Below are 24117 nucleotides of genomic sequence, written 5' to 3'. Positions count from 1 at the left end.
GAGAGGCTCTGCTCAAAAACGAGCAGTGTGTGCTCTCAGTGAGTTGATGGCTCCAAAGGAGAGCTGTCTGCAGGGAGGCAGCTGACAGGGAGACTTGTAGACACCATGTCAGGTCTCAGGGGTGAGGCTGCAAGCCAGGTGGAATTGTAGAATCTCCAGGAAATGAAAAATGGATGTGGCAACCCATATCCATCCTTTGGGGTTGTGTTCTTGGTGATAAATTCTGATAGCCATTGTGTAAGTAAGTCCACTGTTCTTTTCTCAGAGTCAATTTTCTCTATTTCTTTTTCTCCTAGACGTCTGGATGCCAACCACATCAACTATGTGCCCCCCAACTGCTTCAATGGCTTGGTCTCCCTTAGACACCTGTGGCTAGACGATAATTCTTTGACAGAAATTCCCGTCCAAGCTTTTAGAAGTTTACCAGCACTTCAGGCAATGACATTGGCACTGAATAAAATTCATTACATACCAGACTATGCTTTTGGAAACCTCTCTAGTTTGGTAGTTCTGTAAGTTTTATTGATTGCTTTTTAGACACAATCGCAGCTTCTTTGCAAGGCTTTGACCTCTTTATGATAAATTACTTGAAGATGCAATGTTTAATTCAGATGTTGCTTGAGACAATCTTTAATGATTAAATATTCCCCTAGTCCCTCCCCAGTTGGCAAATGATAGGTAAATAGGTATATACATGGGTTAATTAAACATCTGTTTTGTTCTTACAGTCTTAATATTAAATTGATATCTTGGGGCTATAAATCTGCAGTTTCCCTTCTACATTTGTGCTAGGCTTAGTGATACTCCTTTACCAAGAGGTCAGTTTTGTTTGTTGCAGAAATCGTTCTTATTGAAATATAAATTAAGTTTTCTGGATTGTATATGTACTACAAACCAAAACTTTAAAAAATTATCTTGGCAAAGCAGATTTTTTACATCGTCCTACAGTTAAACTAGCATTTGCTAAATCACTTGTTTTGATCTAGCTTAGAAGTTTCCATGTTCAATAAAGAACTATGTAAGGGAATTAAAAAATCACCCTATCTGGTCAGCAAAGCAAACAGGAAGAGATGAATTGTGTGCCCTCTTAAGACTCTAAGGCTGAATGAGGGAAGATTAGAAACAGGAAATGAACTGAAAGCTTTCTGGGTGACTTGGAAAGAATGCTGTCCAGTAGAAAAAGTATGCATTTCCCTTCATGGAAAGTATATGTAGTTTTGTATTTTGTTATACTTGCATACCAGTGCAACTAAACAAAACCTGTGTAGCTTGCACTAAAATCTGGAAGGTATACTGTGGAGCGCAGTTTCAGTTTTTTATCTTCTGGGAATGTACCAAGTGGAAAAAATTCTAGACTGGCTGGAGAAACTGAGGTGGAGAAGTTATTTCAGGATACTTTGGAAAACATTAGCATTATTAAAGAGAGAATAATATATTCAAGCTTTACAAGCTGCCTGAAACCATAGTCTGTAAGACACTTAGCATATTTTAGCATATTCTAGCCCCAGTGTAAGCATTGGACCTGGCACACACCAGGGTTCTTTATTGACATTTATAGTCACCATCTCTGTCTGGTGCTTAATATATTCATATAAGCATATAGGGCACCAAAAATGGCGGTAACAACTGCCGTGTGCTGCAAAATCTTTGCCTTCTCTTTACATTACGTATCAATCCCATTCAAGTTAAAGAGCGGATGGACTTGTCATTTGACTGAGCCTCTGGACTTGTCATTTGACTGAGCCTCTAGACTTGTCTCAGTAATGAGATACATCTCATAGATTGAATGTTGTTCTCTAGATCCCTACCAGAACTATAATGATAAGAGAACAGTTAAGAAATGCAGGAGAAAATAATTTCTTTTCAAGCCCTGATTGCTTCTGCTCAGTCAGGTTTCCTTAATTTAGATCTGCCTTGCTTATTTCTAATCTTCTGGGCTTCATATTGATTAATAATTGAATCATTCCTCATGATCTACAACATCTGATGTTTTTGGCTCATCAAAATCTTTGTGTGTGGTTCTGCTTTCTTTTGTTTGGTACTTTATACAGTCTGGCAAATTTTCAACTCAGTGCAAAAATGCATGGTCAATTGGAGCAGGTTTGAAGCTCTATCATTAAAGAACCAACCATAATTGGAATTTGAAGATGCACTCTTCATGCTAACTAAAGCATTAAAGGTCAGTGTAGTCATTAAAAAAAAAAAAAGTTGATTATGTTTCTTCCTAGCAAAGGAAAAACCCACAGCACATTTGCATTTTGCCATCAGAATCCCTGCCTTTATGGACAGGTAGAATGAATTTCTGTAGGTTCAGCAGAACATTCAGAGAACCTCTGACCTTTAATATTATTTTCAGAGCAAAATGAAGCATTGAAGGGAAAGGGCCTGGAAGCCCCTCATTCACAGCCCTTCTTTTCTTTTAAAGTACTACTCCCGTAGTTTCCCTCCACTATAGGGGTAGAGTGTCAAGAATAAAAGGGAAAATCTGCTGGGAAGAAGGAATCCTTTTTAAAAAAACAATTTGAAGTGGCTCCAAGTTGTATATACTCACATTAATGAGCCTCACACAGAGTGGGTTTTTTCCATATCGGTCTAAAAGACTTAGAAATAGGCAGCACTCTGAGCCTTTGGGGGGGGAGGGTGTTTGAAAGATATAAAAAAATTACTTTCAATTGCTAAACATTTGAGAAAGTAGCTGTTGATTTTTGTAGTTACAAAGGAAGGCAAGTTACAGCACTCCTAAGATTGGTTAGTTTACTCATCTCAGTGAAGCAATGACTTTTTTGTCCTATGGCTTTGTGTCTTCTTTCATACTGCAAGCCTAATGCCCCTTTCCTGTCTGCTGTATTATCCATCTCCTCACCTACTCCTGTGCTGTGCCATACCCTCTAACACCCTCTGAATATACACCTTCCAAATATACATCTCACACACCACACACAGTTTTTAAGACATGTTAATTAACCACCACTGAGATTATGTCTATGATTTCCCAGTATTCGATATGCAAACCCCAACCTGGAACTCCAGGATATACCCTTTTTAAACAATCTAGGTGGTTTTAAAACAAATCCCTTCTATGAAACCAAATGGAAGCCTGCGTGGGTGGGGAGATATCGGGAGAAAGGGGGGAGGGCATTGAAGGTGCCTCCTATACATGCTCTTGCAAAAACATGACTTGCATATAATCAGTGCATGCCTGAAAATAAGTTTCTTTTGATTTAACCATCAAAATGTTTTGCTTAAGTCCACTGTGTGTAGTGTGCTTTCCTGACTGTGTGCTTAATGTTCCCCTGCAGACATCTCCATAACAATAGAATCTACTCCCTGGGAAAGAAATGCTTTGATGGGCTCCACAGCCTAGAGACTTTGTGAGTTGACCTCTTATTTGTTTCCTTTTTTCTAGAGTGTTTTCATTAATATTCTGAAAGAATAAAAATAGCCTAAAAGCCAAATGTGGTTTTTGGCTTGCCTAATCGCTACAGGATCTAAGTGATGGTTTACAATGACTCTATGTAGCAAATCCTATTTTTGACTATAAAATTAGTTTGCCTTTTTAATAAGCATTGTCAGTTGATAAATTGTTTGAATGACAGTTGAAAACTGTACTGAGCATTGAAAAAGAAGTGGCTATTCATGAACAGTTACATTTGCCTAGTTTAGTACTATTTGTTTGTCTTGTTTAATCAATAAAGCTAATGGCTAGATTGGGAAATTGTCACAATGAAAAGCTTTAACATTAAGAAACTGTCTTGTCATAGAGGAGGGTTATAAAATTAGATGGTTTTATTTTTTTTATCCCTGGAAAAAGCAAAAGTGCCAGGTGGCCAAATTATGCATGTGTTTTACAAGGCAGGAAGAGTTTCAGTTGTATCCAAGTTTTTGTCTCTAAAGAGCTCTAATAAAGAATAGCACTGGTAGAGATTGAAATTTCCTCAAGTTTTCACTGTAGTTCTGTTCATACCAATTCAAATTTTCTTGAGTTTTCTAACAAAAAATAATTCTACAGAAGAACACACAACAGGAACGCAGTGCTGACAGTTATCGAAGTATTTTGCTACAGAGTTAGTCAAATAAAGATGTTGTCTGCTAGAGTAGCCCACAGACCCCCAAAATGCTATGGGGACAGTAAAACCTTGCGTATCCTTCCCCCTGGCACCTGCCACAGTCAGCTGCATCATTCTCAGAGATTTTAGGTATTTCATCCAACCAGGGCAGAGCCTAAAAGGCCTGTTATAAGGCCTTTAGACAAAGTTTCAAACATGAATAATGCTAGTCTAAAGGTGACTTTTGCGTTCTCATCCACAGAACTGTGTACTGCCCACTTTCATGTTTCATTAAGATCAGAAAGCAAGAAGTTCGGGGCTTTTTTTTTTTTTATCACTAATTCTGATCGCATTGATCCCTTGCCACTGATTCGCAATTTTACAATTTTGACTTTTAGCTGGCTATGAGTTGAGAGGAAGTCCCTTAGTGTAGCACCGGAAAGGGGGACAGGAAAGGGAGAAGGAAAATGTAATTGTTTGTTTTGTTTTTGTAAGTGAGATTCACATGGCACTTGGTCAAAAATGGGGAAAAACAGAACAATGGAATAAGTAATTGCAAACCCAGTCCCAGCCACCTGGCATGAGAGATTAAAATATAGAGGACAGTCAGGAACCTGGGAATAAGTGTAGGTGCAGCCACTTCAATAGGAGAATGTAGCACTTGCCTCAAGCATAGTAATTGCATACTGTATAGACTAGTTTCCAGATAGTTTCAAGATAAGCTAAAGAGATCTCCGTGTAAATGATGGACGCCAGCTTTAAGATCATTCATTTGCATGGACGCATAGGTCTGGAAATAACATATCACTGGAGGGCAAAACCAAACAGTACACGCCTGTAATCTCTTTTTGTCAATAAGCAGGAGAGAGAGATTTACAAGCAGGAAGGAAAGCCTTGTTGAGTTCAGACAGCAGTTTCCTGCCTGCATTACTTCAGCCTGATACTGTTTCATTTTCAATCTATTGTAAACTGTGATTTGTGTTTTGCCTTTTCAAAAAGGCTTTTGCTCAAGTTTTTCAGGCTATATTCTTCACAAAGCAGTACCAGAGAGCATCACAGTAAAGTGGCATATCTCAATTTTAGTTTCAGGTGTCTCCTGAATGCTAAAGGACACACATGTCATGCTGAGGGCAGAAGTAGGCTTATAGTCCATTCAGCCTACCAGAGTAAAATCTAATTACCACTGCAGCAAGAGCAGTTCTTAAAGCGGAGGTCACTACCCTAGCTAAACTATCATTTTTATGATTTGTGTGATTACAAACATTCTCTGTATGAATATTGACAAATCTTAAAATTAACAATACAGTTAATGGTAACGTTGAACTTCTACTGTATGTTTTTCCACTTGTTTTAGCCAGAGGAAGATTTCCCCCAATCATTTTTACCATCCAAACTCCAGTGTGTCTTATTTTTACCACTTAACCATCAGGAAAAATCTATTCAGAGGTTTTTTCATCAGCGAAAAAAAAGAAAGACTAATACAACTAGACAGTGAGTCAGAGGCAAATGAAACCTTTGTAGTAAGATGTGTTAGCCATGTAAAATGCAGCTCACCATACAAAGTTGTTGAATATTCTGTTTGAAAGATTTTTTTTCCTGTTAATACTTTCAAGTAATGAAAAGGGTGAGCAATTTACAAAACAGCAAATTCCTTAGTAGTATCTGAATCCACTTATGTTCTCTTTATTGCAGAATAGCTAAGATATAACTAAAAATAGGATGCTGATAAAAAATAGGAATGATAATGTGCCCTAAATAGAGTTTGTTGGAAAACATCCATACACTTTTGAGGATTTCCTGGCTTTTGGCTGGATGTGTTTATTCAATGCATGGAAGATGATATTTCATTACAAATGCCAACAATTCTGTGTTATCCATTATGCATTGCATAACCTAAATAATAAAATCTATTTTCACACAGAGATTTAAATTACAACAGTCTGGACGAGTTCCCCACTGCTATCAGGACACTAACAAACCTAAAAGAACTGTAAGTACAGAGCTCATATTAGGAAGGAGGATGTTTTGTCTAGTGTGTGATTATTTTTTTTAATGCTGGTGATTTTATCAGTAATCCTTAAAAACTGATATCCTAGGAAAAACTAATAAACATGCCATCATGCATAAAAGATCATTTTCAACGTTCAGTTTAGAGCGTTCAGGTTCTGACAACTTTTATACTGCATTGTGCAGTGGCTTTTTTCCAGGAACTTCATCCTTGGAATACAGTAAATAATAAACACAATTAATTCACTTTGAGTCCCAAACACAACAATTGGATTATGCAAATAATTCAATATATCACAGTCTTCTAGTCTAAGAAGAAGAAGGTGTGGCACCCTCATTAGTCCACCAGATTTTAATGTCTTTACCTTCTTCCCTCCCTCCCCCCCATTAAATTAAAGCACTTTCTTTTCAATATAAATAGTCCTTTGTAATGCTGTAAATAAAATATTTCTGGATGCACAGACATAGTTTGCATTTAAAAAAATCAGCAATTAAAAGAACCCAGCCAAGTTTATTGTAAGAAACAGTTGAATTATAAAAAAATGAACGAAATTATATTCACACATCATACACACAATGTACACATCAATGCATACGTTCAGAATTCTTTCCATTTGAGTTATTTACCATGTTACTGGTACCATCAGCATAGATTTTTGAAAAAAATAGGTAATCATATACTAGTTGGACACGGTTGTACCCCTGCTACATCACAAACTGATCTTAAAGCCGCTTTAAGTAGCTACCTGGGATTTTTTCCAAAGGAGGGATCCCCAGGCAGTGTTGACTTCAGCTCAGCACCTCCAGTGTTGGCAGAGTGCAGCTCTGGAGGAGGGAGTGGGGCTACGAGTTTCTCAGCCCTACTGTTCTCAGCTGCTGTTACACCATCTGTTGGCTAAAATAATTGGTATGAAATCCAGTGGCCTTGAAGGATAGCCTTTTTGCTGACCTCTGGAGTTAGCACCCAAACATGGGTAATCCAGGTTTGCAGTAAATGCACCTTGCCCGATCCAGCAAAGTGCCTGATGTGCTTGAAAATACTTACTGACCCCTGTAGGACTTCACCTCTAAGTATCAAACTTATTGTTTCAGATAAGCTCCTAGGTGCAAGAAATCTTTGGAGTGTGAAACTGCAACTTGACATCCCAAACCCAGCGCAGACCATTAGACCATGTGCTTCAGTGCTTTGTTTGGGCCCTGGAAGCCGATCTTATAAGTGCAAGGTGTCTCCCACAAGATTGTGCATGCCCTGCTGTTCTCACCCAAGTGGGAACCCAGGCCCACAGAGGTTTAGCTCATTGCAGGGCCACCTTAGTAAGGGTGTTTCTGGGGGGGACCTCATTTCTCTGTCAGAATTTGTGCTGAAAACACAGGCTATGGCTTTTTGTCTACAGCTTGGAGGCATCCAAGGCAGCCAGTCAGAGCAGGAGATCTACTGGCAGGTGGCCAGCAAGTCAGGGCCATATCTGTTTGATGCTACAGGGACACCATTGTCCCAGATGCTCTGCACTTCAAGGTCTCAGCTGTAGGAGTAGTTACCTCTCCAAAGTAAGTGGGTATAGCTGTTACCCAAAGTTAATGCATGTGTAATGTTTTCCAGACTGGATTTTAAAGATACCTATAGAAGCATTTTTCCCAGTGTGGCCTTAATACAGTCTTTTCACCCAGAGGTGTAGATAGGTTTCACTGCTATTTTGCTGAGTATGTGAACAAACAGGCTAGAAAGTGCCTTCAGTTCAGACAGAGCGTATCACTTGGGTACAGTGCCCCTGGACACAGGCTGCAGCCGTGAGCATGCTCTCTTCTGACCAGCTCAAAAGTGCTTCAGGCTCTTCTGGGCATAAATGTGCTGGAGCCTGCTCTTGGCTGATGATGGGGCTGCTTCCTCACCCTAACTCAAGTCAGAATGGTGATGAGGGGCCAGATACTGCCCTGTGAAGTAGTCATGCCATTTCCTTAGCTTTTCTGCCATGCAAGGAATCCCATTCAATGCAGCCACAAAACCAATCTGTTTACTGGTTCTAGATTAAATGGGATCCTCATATTGCTTAGAGTCTGCATCTGCATGATGCAGTTTTTACTGCATGCAAAAGAACTAGGGATTTACAGCCTTGCTCTGTAGCTCATCAGCAGTAATACAATGCCTAAACAAGTAAAACTGATAATGTGGGACCTGTTCAAGTAATGGCCAAGTGTGCTTGCATCAGTGAACAATTTGAGGCTTTCTAAATGCATAAATTTAAGCTGGGAAGCCTTTTTCATACCCGACTGAACTAATGGGAGTTTCCCACACAAATCATCATTGTTCTTTTGAAATCTTAGTTGTTTCTTTTGTTTTTCACAATGGAGAATTACTCATATGAATAAAATCCAGTAATTAATGATGAAACAAAGATTTGGCCCTCTATCCAGCAGGCACAACTACATTGGATAGTTTGTTCATGTCCACATTTAAAATATTTCAAGAAAAAGGTGTTTGTGGGAGGCTCAGCATAATACAGTATAATGTATAATCATTTACTTGATAAACTTGTGCAATCCATTATTATCCCAGCAAAAGAAATAGTTGCTTTTCAACAAGTACAGGAGGGAATATATATACTATTTATTGGTATTTATTTAATTATTAATATTTAAATATTAATCTTATTGGTTCATATGTGTGTGTGTATATTTACATTATATCTATATACATACACACATAGATTCATAGATAAATGACATACAGCTACAAAGCAGTTTCCTGCTGAGGGCATCTGAATTTTAAAATGCCATTTTGCAGTTTACTTCATCTGAATGGTTTTGTTCATTTAGAAAAGTGCAGAATTCCAGCTATTTCATTGCTTTGCTTTTCCTTTGCTTTTTTCAGTTCTGTCTTATTCCAGGAAACAAGGACCTACCTTTACATACAGACACTTCTCTTATTACAAACAAAAAAAATTGTGCATTGTGAATACAGATTGTGCCTTCACTTTTTTTTTCTTACTGTGTAAACCATGTTTCCTTTTGTAGGGGATTTCATAGCAATAACATCAAGTCAATACCTGAGCGTGCATTTGTGGGTAATCCATCACTTATTACAATGTAAGTGATAAGTCTTTTCAATGACTCTTCCTATTAGAGAACGTGGAACTAAGTATCATATTTGTGGCTAATAGTCAAATAGCTCTTCTTGTAAGCGTACTGTGTAGCACATCATTACACAAGCAAACAAGCTCGTATCTTTCCAACTTTGTGGAAAGAATGACAGTTTGCATGCCATGTTTAAGGGAAGCGAGTAGTGGTCTCTGGCCTTTGACGTTTTATTTGAACTATTTCTTCTAAGTCTCTTAGCTTTACTGGCAATGTAGAAGCTAGCAAAAATTACTCCTGATGGATTCCAGTCCGAGTTCCCATTGTCTTACATGAGAATGCATTTAATGGGCAAACCTCAAAATAAGAAATTGTAAGATAAATGTAAGAAAAATAGTGACTCATCTTGAGCAATATTATTCTATGAGCAAAAGCAGCATGACTTCAAAAGTGCAAAGGAACTTTTTCTGAGTAGGTGAAGTTCTGACTTCTTCACCTGTTAACCTTAAATTTGTCTCAGGTCATAACAAACTTCTTCATATCTGGATTTCTATCTTTGCAAACCTGGGAGGAAGAGGGAATATTTTATTGACTGGCTTCTGGCTTTAAAACCAAGAAAACAATGACTACTTGAATATTCAAAACGTGAAATGTGGTTGATGGATATAGATTAGCAGGTGAGAAAAGCCCAGAGGTGCACCTCTGCTACAACCAGAGGTGCACAGTCTGTGATTCATCATAGAGAGTTTACTCATTTGCTTATAGTATAATCATGTAATATATTTAGAATCTTTTAAAACATTTTTCATAAAAAGTCTTTTTATCCTCCTTTTGCAGACATTTTTATGATAACCCGATCCAGCTTGTTGGAAAATCTGCTTTTCAACACTTACCAGAACTCAGAACTCTGTATGTTTACTTTCTTATTTTAATTTATATATTGCAATATTAGAGTTGTCCCACACTTCCCTCACCACAGTTGTATTGAAATGATGTTTTTAAATTTTAGGACTTTAAATGGTGCTTCACAGATAACAGAGTTTCCTGATCTGACAGGGACTACAAGTCTGGAGAGTTTGTAAGTGCTAGTGAAGTATTTTTGCTTTGTTTTATTTTTTTGGACACTGACTTATTCTAAAGAATGTCCTAAAAAAATATATTTGTTTTGCAATCTTTAAAAACTAATCTTTTTTTTTCTTTTTTTTTTTTTTTAATAAATACTTTCAACAGGACACTCACAGGAGCACAGATCACCTCTCTCCCCAAATCAGCTTGTGACCAGTTACCTAATCTCCAAGTGCTGTACGTTTCAGTAAGATTATTAACATTACATTAATGCAAGAAATTAATGGACAAATTAAATCATTACGATTTCAAAATTACCTAATTACTACTATTTCTGTGTATCACATTACTTCTCAGGAATTCAGCTCAGGGAGCAGGCCCCCATGTTACTCAAGAAGTTCACAACCCACTTATCAGTCAGGATTTCCCATAGGTTGCTGAAAAAGATAATTACTTTGCCTATTTTTAGGAAGGGGTAAAACAGTCCTTGATTTTTTAATAAACAACAGAACTACTTTATTTTCATTCATTCTGTCTCTCCTACAGTAGTCTGGGGGTTTTTTCCTCACTGAGGCAGATAATTCAGTGAAGTGAGTGGAAAATATAACTGAGTAAGGAGTGCAGTTTTGAGTCCTTGTTATGCTCCTCTTTTTGTTTCTTTTTCAACCAGACATAAGTAGCTGACTGAAATTTTAATAGACTATTCCTTGGCATAGTTGGGGTATAGTTTTTATACTAAATATCCAATATTATTTTAGCTTGGAAATTTCCTTGGAGTTTGCTTAATCACTAATGAAAGTAATCATCGTGTCCGCTTCTTTGAGAATGAGCCAACAGCACTTTCCTCTATGTATTACATCACTAGGAATGTATTTGGTATTAGTTCTCTGGCCAACATTGAAATAGCACTAATTATAACACATTATTTGAATACCAGCGTGGATGTCATGAACATTTCCAGAAAAAATTAAGTTTTAGTTGATAGACTCAATATAGTCATTTCCAGAACAATAAAAGACAGTATAATGGTGTGCTGAACCCCACAAGTTACTTGGAGACTGCGATCTTGGAGGGTCTTCCTGGCTCAGATACATGCACAAACACTACAAGTGCAAATGCTGCTTTGAAAGACAATTTATGCATCCTACGTAGCCACCAATACTTCGAAGTGTGGATTAATGTACATGGAGGCTTCCTGAGTGTCTGTGCACCTGCAGTAAAGGTGTATGTGAGAACATGGTCCCAGCAGTCCTCAAGAGACTACCCTCAGCACAGTTGGGTACGCACCTCAACACAGGAACCAAAATCACTTGCCATCTGCTGCTGCCAAGAGCCTCATGTACTGACAAAGTGGGAAAAAATCCTTAAAAATAAACAAGTATTTCCTGGAGCTCTAACAGAAACTGAGGGGAGAAGGGTTTCAGTTTTGTTTGTTCGGGTTTTTTTCATGTGTGAAGAGGGAGTGTCAGTATGTACAAAATTCAAGCTGATAATATACTTTTAAGAAGACATAAGTCACAAATCTGTGCAAGACAGAATAGCCACGGTCCGCCAGACATACCAAACATCTTTTACCTTGGCCTAAAAGCCTCCAGCTCACTTGAATTCTCCTCTGTCATGTCTGATTTGAACCACAGAGTACCTGTGAAAAATACAAAAAGAGGCTGTATCTTCCCTGCTGTAACAAAAATGTACATAAATTGATGGTAGCCTTTGTGCATAGTAAAAGCAGAGTAGAATACCTTAAAAACACACATGGTCGTTACTTGCACCACTTCCACAAATACAGAATAGTCTAGAATATCTGGAATAGTAACAGTGAAAATAAAATTTTACCAAGGGAGTAAATGGGTGGAGATGAACCAGTTTTAAAGAATTTGAAACAGGAGTGAAAAGAGATTACTCTTTTACGTGATAATATTGATTAACTGTGGGAAAGGACATTTTTCCTAATTATATGCATAAGCTTTTTTTCTATATTCTTTTCACTAGCAAATTTCCCATTCAGTTTTTCTTGAGCAACATGTATATATAGGATGAGACTGTTGGGGGGAGGGGGGGGTGTTTGGTTCCTTTTTTTTTTCCCTCCAATTTCTGCAAATTGCCTGGGCTTGGTTTTGATTAGTTATATTATACTATAAATCAGTCCAGATGTTTCAGTTATTCTGTAATTTGTTGAGTTTTGGCTCAAGTCTTTTTAAGTTTTTTTTTTTCTCCCCATGTAGTGATTGATTTCAAAGTTATTTCCAATTTTTTTTTTTAACCATTTCCCTCAGTTATAAGATACAACAGTCTAAGGATCAGAGGCAATAGTGCTTAATTAAAAGTGTAGAATGGAAAGCTGATTACAGTCCATTGTGATTGTTACCAGAAAAATACAGGATCTTCTCTGAATGGGTATATATATTTAGTAGGTTATTTTAAATGGTTTAAATACTGTTAGAATTTAAACATGATGAATATGAAGTCTGTGATGTAAATCCAATATTCCCTATGAGCAGATGGCCAATATCATTACTGTAAAACATTCAGCAGAAGTCTACACTTCAGGCAGGAAATCTTCAGACAATGCAAGGAATTTGCAAATGTAGGATATGGAATTAATACATTTTGCCTTTTCCCCTCCTCTGTCCTCCTCAGTTTGAAATCAAAATCTGACAGATGAGAGATGATAAGTGAATTTGCACATTTCTATTCTTCTGTGAGTGTGCATAAAAGCAAGTTGGTTTAAATTGAGTGTGAAGGCAGACAATGAAAGATCTTTTTCTTTTAACATCACTTTGATGTTCATCTTTTCTTTTCTTGTGTATTACAGGGATCTGTCTTATAATCTGCTGGAAGATTTACCGTGTTTTACTGCATGTAGAAAACTCCAAAAAATGTAAGCATCAAACTACCCTAAAAAGCCTAAAAAGAAGTATCTATATACAAATGTGTTTAAGCATCATTAACTTGGTTATTGCTGGCTGATTTGACATATCCCAAATACATACCCTTACAGTATATTGAAGTGGATCATAAACACAAACTAAAACACCCTGAAGTGTCCTCCAAGTGCCTTTGAAACTGAGGAGATTCTTATTGCTATTTCAGTGACTTGCATCACAATGAAATCGGTGAAATCAAAGCAGACACGTTTCAGCAGCTGGCTGCTCTTCGGTCTCTGTGAGTACGGCCCTAACAGCCATTCACCCAGGTTCTTAAAAACATGGGGTATATACTGTCTGCTCGCTATATGCCCCAAATCATCCTTGTTTCTGTTTTTCCTCACTTTGATCTTTCACCCATTAGGTCATAATTGTGAAAGGAGAACAAACATTGTGAAGGTTAGCATCTGCAGCAATGAATTCAAAGATGTAAACTTGTAGCTATAAAAGCTGTTACTTCTAAATGTTTCTGATGGAGATGGAGAGAGATACTGAGGCAGAGCTGGTATCTCTTGGCAGGTTCACATAATAATCAGCTCTAGATAGCATGAAATCTTTTTATAGAGAACAGTGTCTTAAGAAATAGAGTCCAGTCATGTGCGGCTTTCTAGTTTGCACACAGACGCATGTCCTAGCAGAGTAATTTTGTCAAGAAATTACTCATTGTTCTAAGTTTTTGCTTGATCAAACCCATATATTTTTTTGAGTTGCTTTCAGTCTCTTTGATTTTTCAGGGGCACTGAAGATTGAGATTAAGTTAAGCCTGTGGACAATGGATTTGCTGTTCTTAGTCACATCATGAGGACCTCTTAGAAGTAGTCTGTATACCCCACCCTTCTTTCTGCTGCCTTAGGAAGCAGACTGAAAATAACTGCCTTAGACTGTAGAAGGCATTAAGACTTTTTAAGAAAGTTGTCAGTTTAATAACTAACACCATTAACTGACGAACATAATTTAAAAACAGAAAAAAGATTTTGCACTATGAGATATTCAGAAGCTTATTGAAAATATTTGCATGTAATTAATACCTTTTTTATATTTAGGCCTCCTAATCAAGGGTATGAAAACTTCCATATTCATTCAGTGGGTATGTAATTTTCCACTCATTTTCTTGTAGGGATTTAGCTTGGAACAAAATTAAAATTATTCACCCCAATGCCTTCTCCTCTTTACCATCTCTGATCAAACTGTAAGTATTTGTATATCTTCTACATTTAAATTTTCACATTTTTCTTGCAAGAGCATACAAAAATTTAATAACTTGGTGCCCCAGCAGAAATTGAGGCTTTCTCTATTCTAACTTTCTGGTCGGTTGAATCCATATCTAAATGCCTACTTTCTTGTACTTCTACCAATTCCCATACATATTATGGCAAAGCTGCATATAACACTGCGTAAGCAGAGTGATTTGGGGTCCACAAAGAATATCAGTGCATCTGCCTTTCTTCATTCAATTTGTTAGCAGTTTAGTCTCTTGTAGCAGTGGGGAATATTTCCTGTTAGTTGTGTTTCAGGACTAAGGAATTGGATTACAAATTAAATAAGAAACATTTTCCAGTAAGCATCTTTATTTCATCATTCCTCATTTGATAGAATAGTTTTTTTCTTTAGTAAGTGCAGCCAGAGCAGTTAGTGGTCAAAACATCAGCAGCCAATTTTGCAGGCCTTATTCACAAGCACTTCTCAGTCCTTACTACCTTTTTCCTACTTCCCACTGTCATTGTAATGCCTCTTTAAGGTGAATCCCTGAGGCATTGGGAGTACGGGGAAGACATGAAAAAAAATTCCTCTGGAGTCATCCTGCTGCATGGTTGTCACAAACATACATTGCTGGGCATTTGCTCATGGATAATCCAGTAGCTGCTGGGAAACCTAAATTTGGAAACGGGTATTAATTTCTGTCGATGTGCAAAGCCTCCCCTCTGAATGGTGCACTGAAAAATGTCCATAAAGACAATACTGTCTGTGATGTCCCTTTTGGGGCCCTCCTCAGAACTTTCCTACTTTGTGAGGTGAGCAATAAATTGTAGCTTTGGTAAATAGCATAGAACAGTCAGAGAGGGTTAAAGAAAAAAGCCCTTTAGCACATGCACAGTAACACAGTGTGCCAGTGTTTCCTGAAATGCTAGTCTCTAACCCTGGTCTGACCACCCTGAAGTCAGTGGTCATTCTTACCATTGCAGTAGGAGCAGAATTTCACCTTTGGTATTTATGTTGTGAGCAAGAGGACACACACACTAAACCAGATAGGTGGAAGACCAGTCTATCAACATAGCTTATTTTATGTCTAGCCCTTAGATTTCAGTAGCTAGTTCAAGAGACAGGAACTTTGCTCTTCAACCTTGGGCATAAAAGCATTTCAGCAGCATCAGACTCCCCTTCTTCCTCCTTCTTGACTGTTGACCATCTTAAGTATTGCAGTGTAGATAATTGTGAAGAGGACTGAAAAGGCTCTATTTATTAATATCTATAATATTGATTCTATTCCCATAGAATAAATGGGAGAGGGAGAAATAGAGAACAGAATACCTCTGGACTTCCCCCTCTTTGATTACTTTACCGTATCTCCTTGATCACTGTCACTTTTTCATTCACCTGTTTTACTTTCCCCACGTTACATATCCATGTTCATCTGCATTGTCTTCCCTCAGCTCCTTGGACAAACCTCAGCTTAGAACTGTCACCTGCATCTGCTCCAGCCCAGACCCATCCTACCCTGAAACACATCTCTTCCCCATACACCTGACCTGCTCCCTGTGGAGCTTTCAGGGCAGCCGTGCCCTCTAGCATCCCACTGAATCTTTTAAACTGTGGGAAGCTGTTCTGGTCCTGGCTCCCTTTAATTCAAACAAACTAATGAACAGATTTTAAATTCATTTGCTAGTCTCAAAACTGGCACTATGAGTGTTTGGAGGCAAAATTTGGCAACAGACTTAGCTAACTACTAGATATTACTGTTAGCTTTCTGCTAGACACATAGGTGCATAATTCCGAGCGGTGCTGCAGCTTTGCTCTGCTGACTGGGGCCTCTGTTTAATGTAGTCATTTTTGATTGAGTTAGAAAAGTCTAACCTGTTTTTCCAACGTGACACTTCTAGTGCTGAAGAAAAAAAATGAAAACCCGTAAGCTGATTTTTATTTGCTGTTATGCAGGGATGTGTCATCCAACCTTTTGTCCTCTTTTCCTGTGACGGGGCTACATGGTTTAACTCATTTAAAATTAACAGGAAATCATGCCCTACAAAGTTTGATATCATCTGAAAATTTTCCAGAGCTCAAGTGAGTATATCATTAAAACTAATAAGCCACATTTGTGTTCATGTGCAATGGAAGGTGTGTCAGTGTGTAACGCATGTTACTTCGTATTGTCAGTCTTTGATCTGTGCTGTTAAAACTAAAGCAAATATGATAAAAATGATAGACTTCTTTTATTATGCTCACTTTTAACTGAAGAAACTATGAAGGGTTTTGAAATATTAACCCAAGTACTTGCTTAATACGAGCCACATCTGCTTCCTGGTGATATGTTTCAAAAGCTGTTAAAACAATACTGCTAGCAGCTTAGTGATATGTCCTTCTTCTACTGCACTGTGCTTACAGAACTTCCATTATATTTAATGAGAACACAGCAAATATCAAGGGAAGAATATACTCCTGAAGTTCCAAAATATTTGACCTCTTTTGTTTGAACATGTTTTTTTCTGTAATCTTTTGATTAAGATTCAGGTAATACTTTGTCATTATTACTAAAACATTTTGATGCTAGTGATTTTTTGCTGGATGCTCTGTGATACAGGAAGGAAATGTTCTCTAGAGATCATTTGCAGCTCTGCCAGTCACTGGATGACCGTAGAGAAATCACAGTAAAGAGAGTTTTGCCTCTGACTTCAGGGTATTCGGGAGTGTCCTCTAAATCTCCCTTGATTTTTATATTTTAATTAGAGGATGCCAAGTGCAACATACATTTTTTCCATGTTTTACTGTAAAAGGTTTGATATCATAACATTTGAAACAATTAAACAGTGTGCACATTGTTACAGAATTACAGAATGGTTGAGGTTGGAAGGGACCTCTGGAGGTCATCTTGTCCAACCCCTCCTGCTCAAGGAGGGTCACCTGGAGCCAGTTGCCCAGGGCTGCATCCAGACAGCTTTTGAATATCTCCAAGGATGGAGACTCCATCCTCATGTCTTCACTAGATTTGCCTTTTGCACTGGAAAAGTCCTATGAGTCTTAGCAGGCAGACAACTCAAGGAGATGTTGCCACTAATGAAAAGGACTGGAGTATTTGGAGTTCTCAATAAGGGAGTCATGAGTAGAAGTGCAGAGCTGATTAAACCTCTGCATACAGCACTGGAGGGATCCACACTGGAACACTTCTATGATGGCGTGTTAATATAAGCTGAGAGAAGAGCTGCAAAAAATGGTTCCAAGGTTAGGAAAGAATGCCTTAAAAGTCTTAATAAACCCAATATTTGTAGTTTGTCACAAGGAGATTGGGCAGTGACTTCATCACAGTGTGTGAAACTACTTTATAACATAAGCATTCAAAGTACGAGAGGCTTTATGCCCCTCTTACGCTAGAGACCTCGAGATGGGTCTCAGAGGTCAAGAAGCAAGTACCATAAGAAAACATGAATGGCTGAGGCTGAGCTTCGGCCATAGTTTTTCTTCTCTCACTGACTGTCCACATGTTGAGGCAGGTGACAATTCTAAAATACCTGAAGGTTCTTTAAAAGAATATAAACACAAGAAAATGGATTACTGCAACCTAGCAAATATATAGTGATGTATATACCATGGCCTAGAGGCATAAGAGGTGCTGTAGTAGTCCTAGAATAATCCACTATTCAACTGAAATATGTACAACTAAGATTTTTTTATTTCTTTTATCAAAATTATACTTTATATGATTTTTCCACCAGTAAAATTATGTACATTGCTCATATGCAACTACAGTGTATTTAGTCTGGGTAAGTAGTTAACAAGGATGTGTCAGGCAGTAGCTTAAGTCTTAAAAAAAAGGGATAAAAAGTATGTTTATCATATCTAGAGTTGATTAACATCTGTAAGAACAAATTACATCCAGTCAGGAGAAAATGGGGTAAAATCCTGAGTTGGAGTCTGCAGGACTTTTACTGTAAATCAAAATGAGGCCAGGACCTCACACAGGATCACTGCACAGACAATGCATGAAGAACCAAACTTGAACAGAGATCTAAAACAAAATGAAATTTCACCCTTTGTAATTGTTGGAACTAGACACTGGTTACAACATTAAAGACAAATTCCTGTATAAAAGCTTCCTGCTCATCTAAATGGGTCATTGCTGTTCAATACACAGACACATCAAAGAGCTGAGCATCCTCTGCCCCACCTTCAGCAATGGCAGGAGAACGCTCTACAGCGCCGAGCCCAACCTGCTATGGCAAGCTTTGAGGAAGTAAAGTCAGGCTGCCAGCCACTCCTTCCTTATTTATCTGATGCTTTGATTCAGCTCTGTAAAGAACTCAGTGATTTGCTCCATTCATCATAACTGAGCCTTCCCATTCACCACCAACCCCACACCTTTGTGAGGTGGAAAATGACCTTTTGTTCTCTGCTGCTTAGTCTAAAAACAGAAAAAAAGAGGCATTCCTTGCTGCAGGAAAAAAATTATCAGGGATACAGATATCATCAGTAAGATAAGCAGTATATAAAAATAAATTCAGCCAGTGTTTCTGAAAGAGTTTAATTTGACGAAGTCCAAATCTAATCTCCTATATCAAATAAGCACCAGCCATAAAAAGGACTGCTTCCAGCACTGTATGGCTGAGAGTTGCTTCCTTTTTATTTTTTTTTGTTGTTGTTGTTGTTAAATGTAGATTTTGCAAGAAAGAACTTCCTCTGTCACCAAGAAAAACTGATACTAATTTCTCTGCATTGGAAAGTACGTTTTGTCCTCTGTGTTCTGGGTCCCAGTCATTCTGTGCAATTATGCTTTGCACACAGATTCAGAAGCATTCACCAATTTGAGGCCTATATGTATATCCTAGTAATTAAGGGGAAAAAAAACCCAAACTGTTCAGGTTTAAGAAAGGATGCTAGAAAAACCTACAGAGAGGATAAGAAATGGGAGTCTTGGTCTTTAAAGATAATTTAAAAGCAGTGGGGTTTTTTGGCTACTTCATCGAAGTAGTGGACCAGTACAATGTAAGAGGTCCACATTTTCAGTGTATGACAGGTCAGCAGGCTGGTAGAAGCGCAACAACATCTGGAAATCTGTCATTATTAAGCACAAAGAGCTGTTTGAATAACCAGAGAATACATTTCTCTTAGTCCCTTGAGCCTAAAATATCCACTAGCTGTTCATTTCCCCAGCTGTATCAATGTCTTCCAGAAGGTCTGAAGCCGCAAGTTGCAGTGATCACCTTGCAGAACTGTCAGTGTTTCTTTTGATAAGGGTTTTTTTTGTTGTTTGTGGGGATTTATTTCAGAAAAGGGGCATTTCTAGTTGGGGATTGGGATTGTTTTTAGTCCAGGTGACTAGCTATGGGTTACTGTAGTAATCTATGGGTTTAATAATAGTTTATTTAAGAAGGGCTTCAGGGAAATGTGTTCAAAAATGTTTAATGGAGATAATGTCCTTATTTTAAAAGATGGCATGCACAGAAATGAGTTAGAAATTAAATATTTAAATCTGCTGGCATGAGATTGCTTGATAGTTAGATCTTGGTTATCTTGAACATTTATTGGAGTACCTCAAAAATATCTTATGTAGCTTTTTGTATTGTGTACAAGGGAACAGATTATTGTTGCTAATTCCCAACAGAAATGTAAGTATATAGAATCTAAATGCCCCAGAATGTACTAATTTAAAAATCACTTCAGAGCTTAGGGTTCCATTTGTATCAAGCTTTTGGCTAGTGCACAAGTTTAAGCCCTGTTGGCACTGGGCCCGATTCAGACTGATTTCTTTGCAGATTTCCCAGGGGGTTAGAGGTTCCTTGGAATTCTCATTACGTTCATTTACATGATTAACCTGTTGAAAGTAATCTGATAGGAGGATCTAGTTCTATTTTATTCCTTTTAAGTTAAGTCAGAATAACTTCTAATCACCTCTTTATCTTTGAATTTTTTGGTTTATTGGGCTTTTGGAATTAAGGTGAGTTGTTAGGTTTTATTAGGTACTATTGGTGAACTGTGCAAATTAACTATCTCTGCTTCCAAAGCATAAAATATATCTAAGAATAGAAGAAGTAGTCTATAGAACTTGAACATATGCAGTTTTTCCATGCTACCCCAGAATTTTCACATCCCCAAAGGAATTAAATTCAAAACATACCAGAAATGAGCAATTTTCTGACAAAAGAAACCCTCAAAATCATTGAAACTCACTGACCTATACTCAGTTATGTGTTAGGAATACCAGTGATCTTAAGAGTTAGGAATGAGCATCTGGTGTCCTGCAATGACCATGCTCGTTTCTAAGACAATTAATAAAGTAAAACCTTTTTCTCACTGACATCTGTTCTCACACACAGTGCCTTTCTGATTCATTCACCTTTTGGTTTAGAACACTGATTTCTTGATCTGTGCACAAAAGACAATCTCCTTTTTGCCATCTTACTGTGAAAAGAGTTGGATGTAGAAAGAGGTGGGTAAAGTTTGAATTCCAAAAGATCTCATTCTCCCCAAGCTGGAGAAATTCCATTTGGGAAGTGATATTTTGGGTTTGCTTGTTAGGTAGGTAGATGCAGTTGTGATCTTTGGATCTGCTTTTTTAAAGGAAACCATTAAGAAAGTAACATGGAGAAACTGTTGAGGTACACTGTAAAATCATTCAAAATCATAAAACAGAAATACAGCTCTAAGAGTAACATTCACTCACTGGCAAGGGACATATCTCCCATGAAAATGCATAAGAAAACTTCATTGTGCCTTTACTAAAATTAGCCTAGAAAGCATCTGCATTTCTGGTGTGGAATTTTATCTGTGAGTCCTCATTTTGTATTATCATGACTGATTTTTACCCATAGATACTTTTACTTTCAGACATGTTATTTAAACAAGTTCCTTTATGCTAACAGAAGAGGAGCAGTACAATCCAGTAACTCTGGTGCTAAACCAGTATCACGGCATGCTTCCTTATTCTTCTACAGGGTCATGGAAATGCCTTATGCTTATCAGTGCTGTGCCTTTGGAGCTTGTGAGAGCCACTACAAAATCTCCAGCCAGTGGAACAAAGATGAGAATAGCAGCATTGATGATTTTCACAGGAAGGATGCTGGGTTATTACAAATTCAAGGTAATTGTCATCTTTGGCTTTTAAATCTACCTGAAGGCTAGCGAGCAGCCTGTGATGTTAAGCAAATCCAATATTCTTTTACAATCACAGAGGCAGCCTCTCCCTCTCTCTCGCCTGATAATATGTTATTCAAACAATCCTATGCTTAGCAAAATCATTTTTTCAGGTCTGCCTTTCAAAAATCTCACTCACTCATCTTTCCATCCAAATAATAACTATAATAATGTGGTAAGTGAAGTCTTCCCGTTATGTGAGAGACAGGCAAGTGGTGCTAGTACGTAAGCCCATACAAGGGCAGGCCAGCAAAGATCTAGTTTCTTGCCAGCTTTGGAAGTAGCAACGCATCCTTGGCTCTCCCGCTGTCCACACGCTTCAGGATGAGTCACAGAGCTTATGTGGCTACTTTGGCATAGCTGCTGCTATTTTTTCCTGGCACTTCCTGGGTACCAGAGAGTGCATCTGCTCTCCAGGACATAAAACTACTGTATTTTTCTTCCCCTTCAGCACAAGGTCTGTTACTTGACCTGTTACATAGGTGCACACATATATTTTATACCATCCTACTGCTTTCTGTGCTATCTCCAATCCTGCAAACCAGTAAGTCTCAGAGTTCAGGGCTAGCCCCAGCAAGAATAGGGCCAAGAATACATGGTAGAGCAATGACATAAGAAACACAGAAAAACTTGGGTTAATTCTTAGTAGCCTGGCACAACAGCAGAATTCATATTTTAAACTCCTTCCTAGGCAGTCGTCACACTGCAAATTAGGTAATAGAGAATGTACCTGTAAGTGATTATTTTCAGAGAAGCGATGGTGCCAACTTTTTAAATAATCCTGAGTACAGTAATTCAAAACCAAGTAGGCATATGTCTGCTTCTGCTCACAGTTTGGCAGGCAAAGGGACAAGACCAGGCCTTAAATACCGCAGACATTTTTGCAATTTGTACTAAAAGAAGTTTTCCTGAAAATTGCAGTGTCAAATCTGGGTATTTTCTCCACCACAGATGAGCGTGACTTTGAAGATTTTTTTCTTGACTTTGAAGAAGATTTGAAAGCTCATCATTCAGTGCAATGCTCACCTTCTCCAGGTATGAAACTGCCAGACAGATAGGAATCCAAGCACAGCATTACCAGATATTCTAGATGCAGAACAAACTCTGAGTCCAATATTAGGACAGCAAACATTATTGTGATGTTTCACAATAATTTGATGAGATTAATACAAATACATTGCACAATAATATAGAATTTTGCATTGAAGTCCAGAAAACTATACAGCTACTAAATTTATCTATGAGTGTAACAAAAGTTTTACCCAGTCCTCAAGCAGATCCTCACTCTGGGCCCCTTTTCACAGGAACTGATCCCCTTATCAAGGGAAGGAGAGAGCAAAGACTGTTCTACTGAGACACAGATGATAAAGGGGAGCAGAATCTTTGCTCACTCAGTCTTTTGCAAAGCTAAAGTAATTCTTCTGAACTTCACTGCGTTATTCTACACTTGAGCTTCTTGAACAACACACAGTTTTGTTCAATGTCTAGGAAATACCAAACACTACTGTATTGATGTACACAGTCCATCACAAAGTACCCCCAGCACTGTCATTTTCTTTATAGAATAGCACATCCCTGGCTTCGCAGTGTGGCAGAAAAGAAAAAGAAATACATTGATTGAATTGCAAAGCTACAGGCCACCAATTCCACTGAAAGTTTCCTTTAAGGCAAGGAAAGAAACATGTCTTTGGAAGGTCACTTCTGGCTTTAACAGCTGTGGTCATAAGTTTTGCTTGCTTGATTCAGCAAACATTTTCCCTAGCTGTTCTTGCCTTGTGAAACACAAACAAAAAAAACCCAAGTGACAACTAGTACTTCAGCATTCATTCCAAGCCAAGATTCTTGTTTGCAACAGCAAATAATAATAAATTTTTATTACTTAATTTAAAATTTATGTTAAAAAGTTATGTAAAGAGGAATAGAAAAGGCAGGAAGCCAAAGAATTTAGAACCATTTGACCATCACATATTCTCCTGTGGCCTTAATATAACTGCTGAGTTCACAAAAACGTCACTGTCTTCAAGGTAAGTTATCACCAGACCCAAGAGCAAATCCAGCTTCCATGCTGATCTTTCAAAGGGTATCTTAGAAGAACTTGCCAACTGACACAATAGATGCTTATGCCTACTTGATGGCAACAGCTGTAGTCATATGGAGTGCATCTCAGCTGCGGGGTTTGTGTCTTCATGGAGAAGCACAGACCATTGTGAAGGACTTGCTTTGAGAGAGCATAGCTGGCTCATACCAAGATAAATACTGTTTCTCAGACTGCAGAGCATTCAGCTTCAACCACCCAGCATATGTACCTCAATTTGATGAGACTACACAGTGGGCTTCAGTCATAATGACCTGACTTCAGCCACAGGTCATCAGAAGCCCCACCAAAAAGGCAGCACTTCCAAATGCAAAGACAGCCTCAATTTTCTTGGACTGTGTAATGACATGTTATAAGGTAGGCAAAGTGCATCTGTCCATATCCATTACATCACACTCTACCAGGACTCATTAGCAACCTGTCCTAGTTTAGTGAGAGGTATCTTTTTTAGCTTTTTGCACACACTGACAAACATCACAGCATTTCTTGAAAGAACAGACTGGACGTTCACATTGCACTTGTACTGCTAGGTGCAAAAAGAAACCCATAGACTATTCAGGTGGAG

General features: G+C 38.1%; 1 protein-coding gene across 3 annotated transcripts in view; it reads left to right on the top strand.

Moving 5' to 3' along the window:
• The window catches only part of LGR5 (leucine rich repeat containing G protein-coupled receptor 5), a 95518-nt gene that overhangs the window by 67186 nt on the left and 4215 nt on the right, over positions 1 to 24117 (top strand). Inside the window, exons 5-17 of one of the 3 annotated variants that reach the window (XM_052774504.1) lie at positions 297 to 512; positions 3300 to 3371; positions 5968 to 6036; positions 9066 to 9137; positions 9963 to 10034; positions 10135 to 10203; positions 10356 to 10427; positions 13006 to 13071; positions 13284 to 13355; positions 14235 to 14306; positions 16271 to 16396; positions 21259 to 21404; positions 22409 to 22492. In XM_052774504.1, coding sequence (XP_052630464.1) covers positions 297 to 512; positions 3300 to 3371; positions 5968 to 6036; positions 9066 to 9137; positions 9963 to 10034; positions 10135 to 10203; positions 10356 to 10427; positions 13006 to 13071; positions 13284 to 13355; positions 14235 to 14306; positions 16271 to 16396; positions 21259 to 21404; positions 22409 to 22492 — 1208 coding nt within the window. The remainder of the gene's footprint in view (positions 1 to 296; positions 513 to 3299; positions 3372 to 5967; positions 6037 to 9065; positions 9138 to 9962; positions 10035 to 10134; positions 10204 to 10355; positions 10428 to 13005; positions 13072 to 13283; positions 13356 to 14234; positions 14307 to 16270; positions 16397 to 21258; positions 21405 to 22408; positions 22493 to 24117) is intronic. The other 2 variants (XM_052774506.1, XM_052774505.1) reach the window with 2 other exon arrangements.

This window comes from Harpia harpyja, chromosome 23 (genome assembly GCF_026419915.1).
Source record: "Harpia harpyja isolate bHarHar1 chromosome 23, bHarHar1 primary haplotype, whole genome shotgun sequence".
Classification (NCBI taxonomy): Eukaryota; Metazoa; Chordata; class Aves; order Accipitriformes; family Accipitridae; genus Harpia; species Harpia harpyja.
Note: the sequence above shows the minus strand (reverse complement) of the source record. Positions and strands in the feature narration are given on the sequence as shown.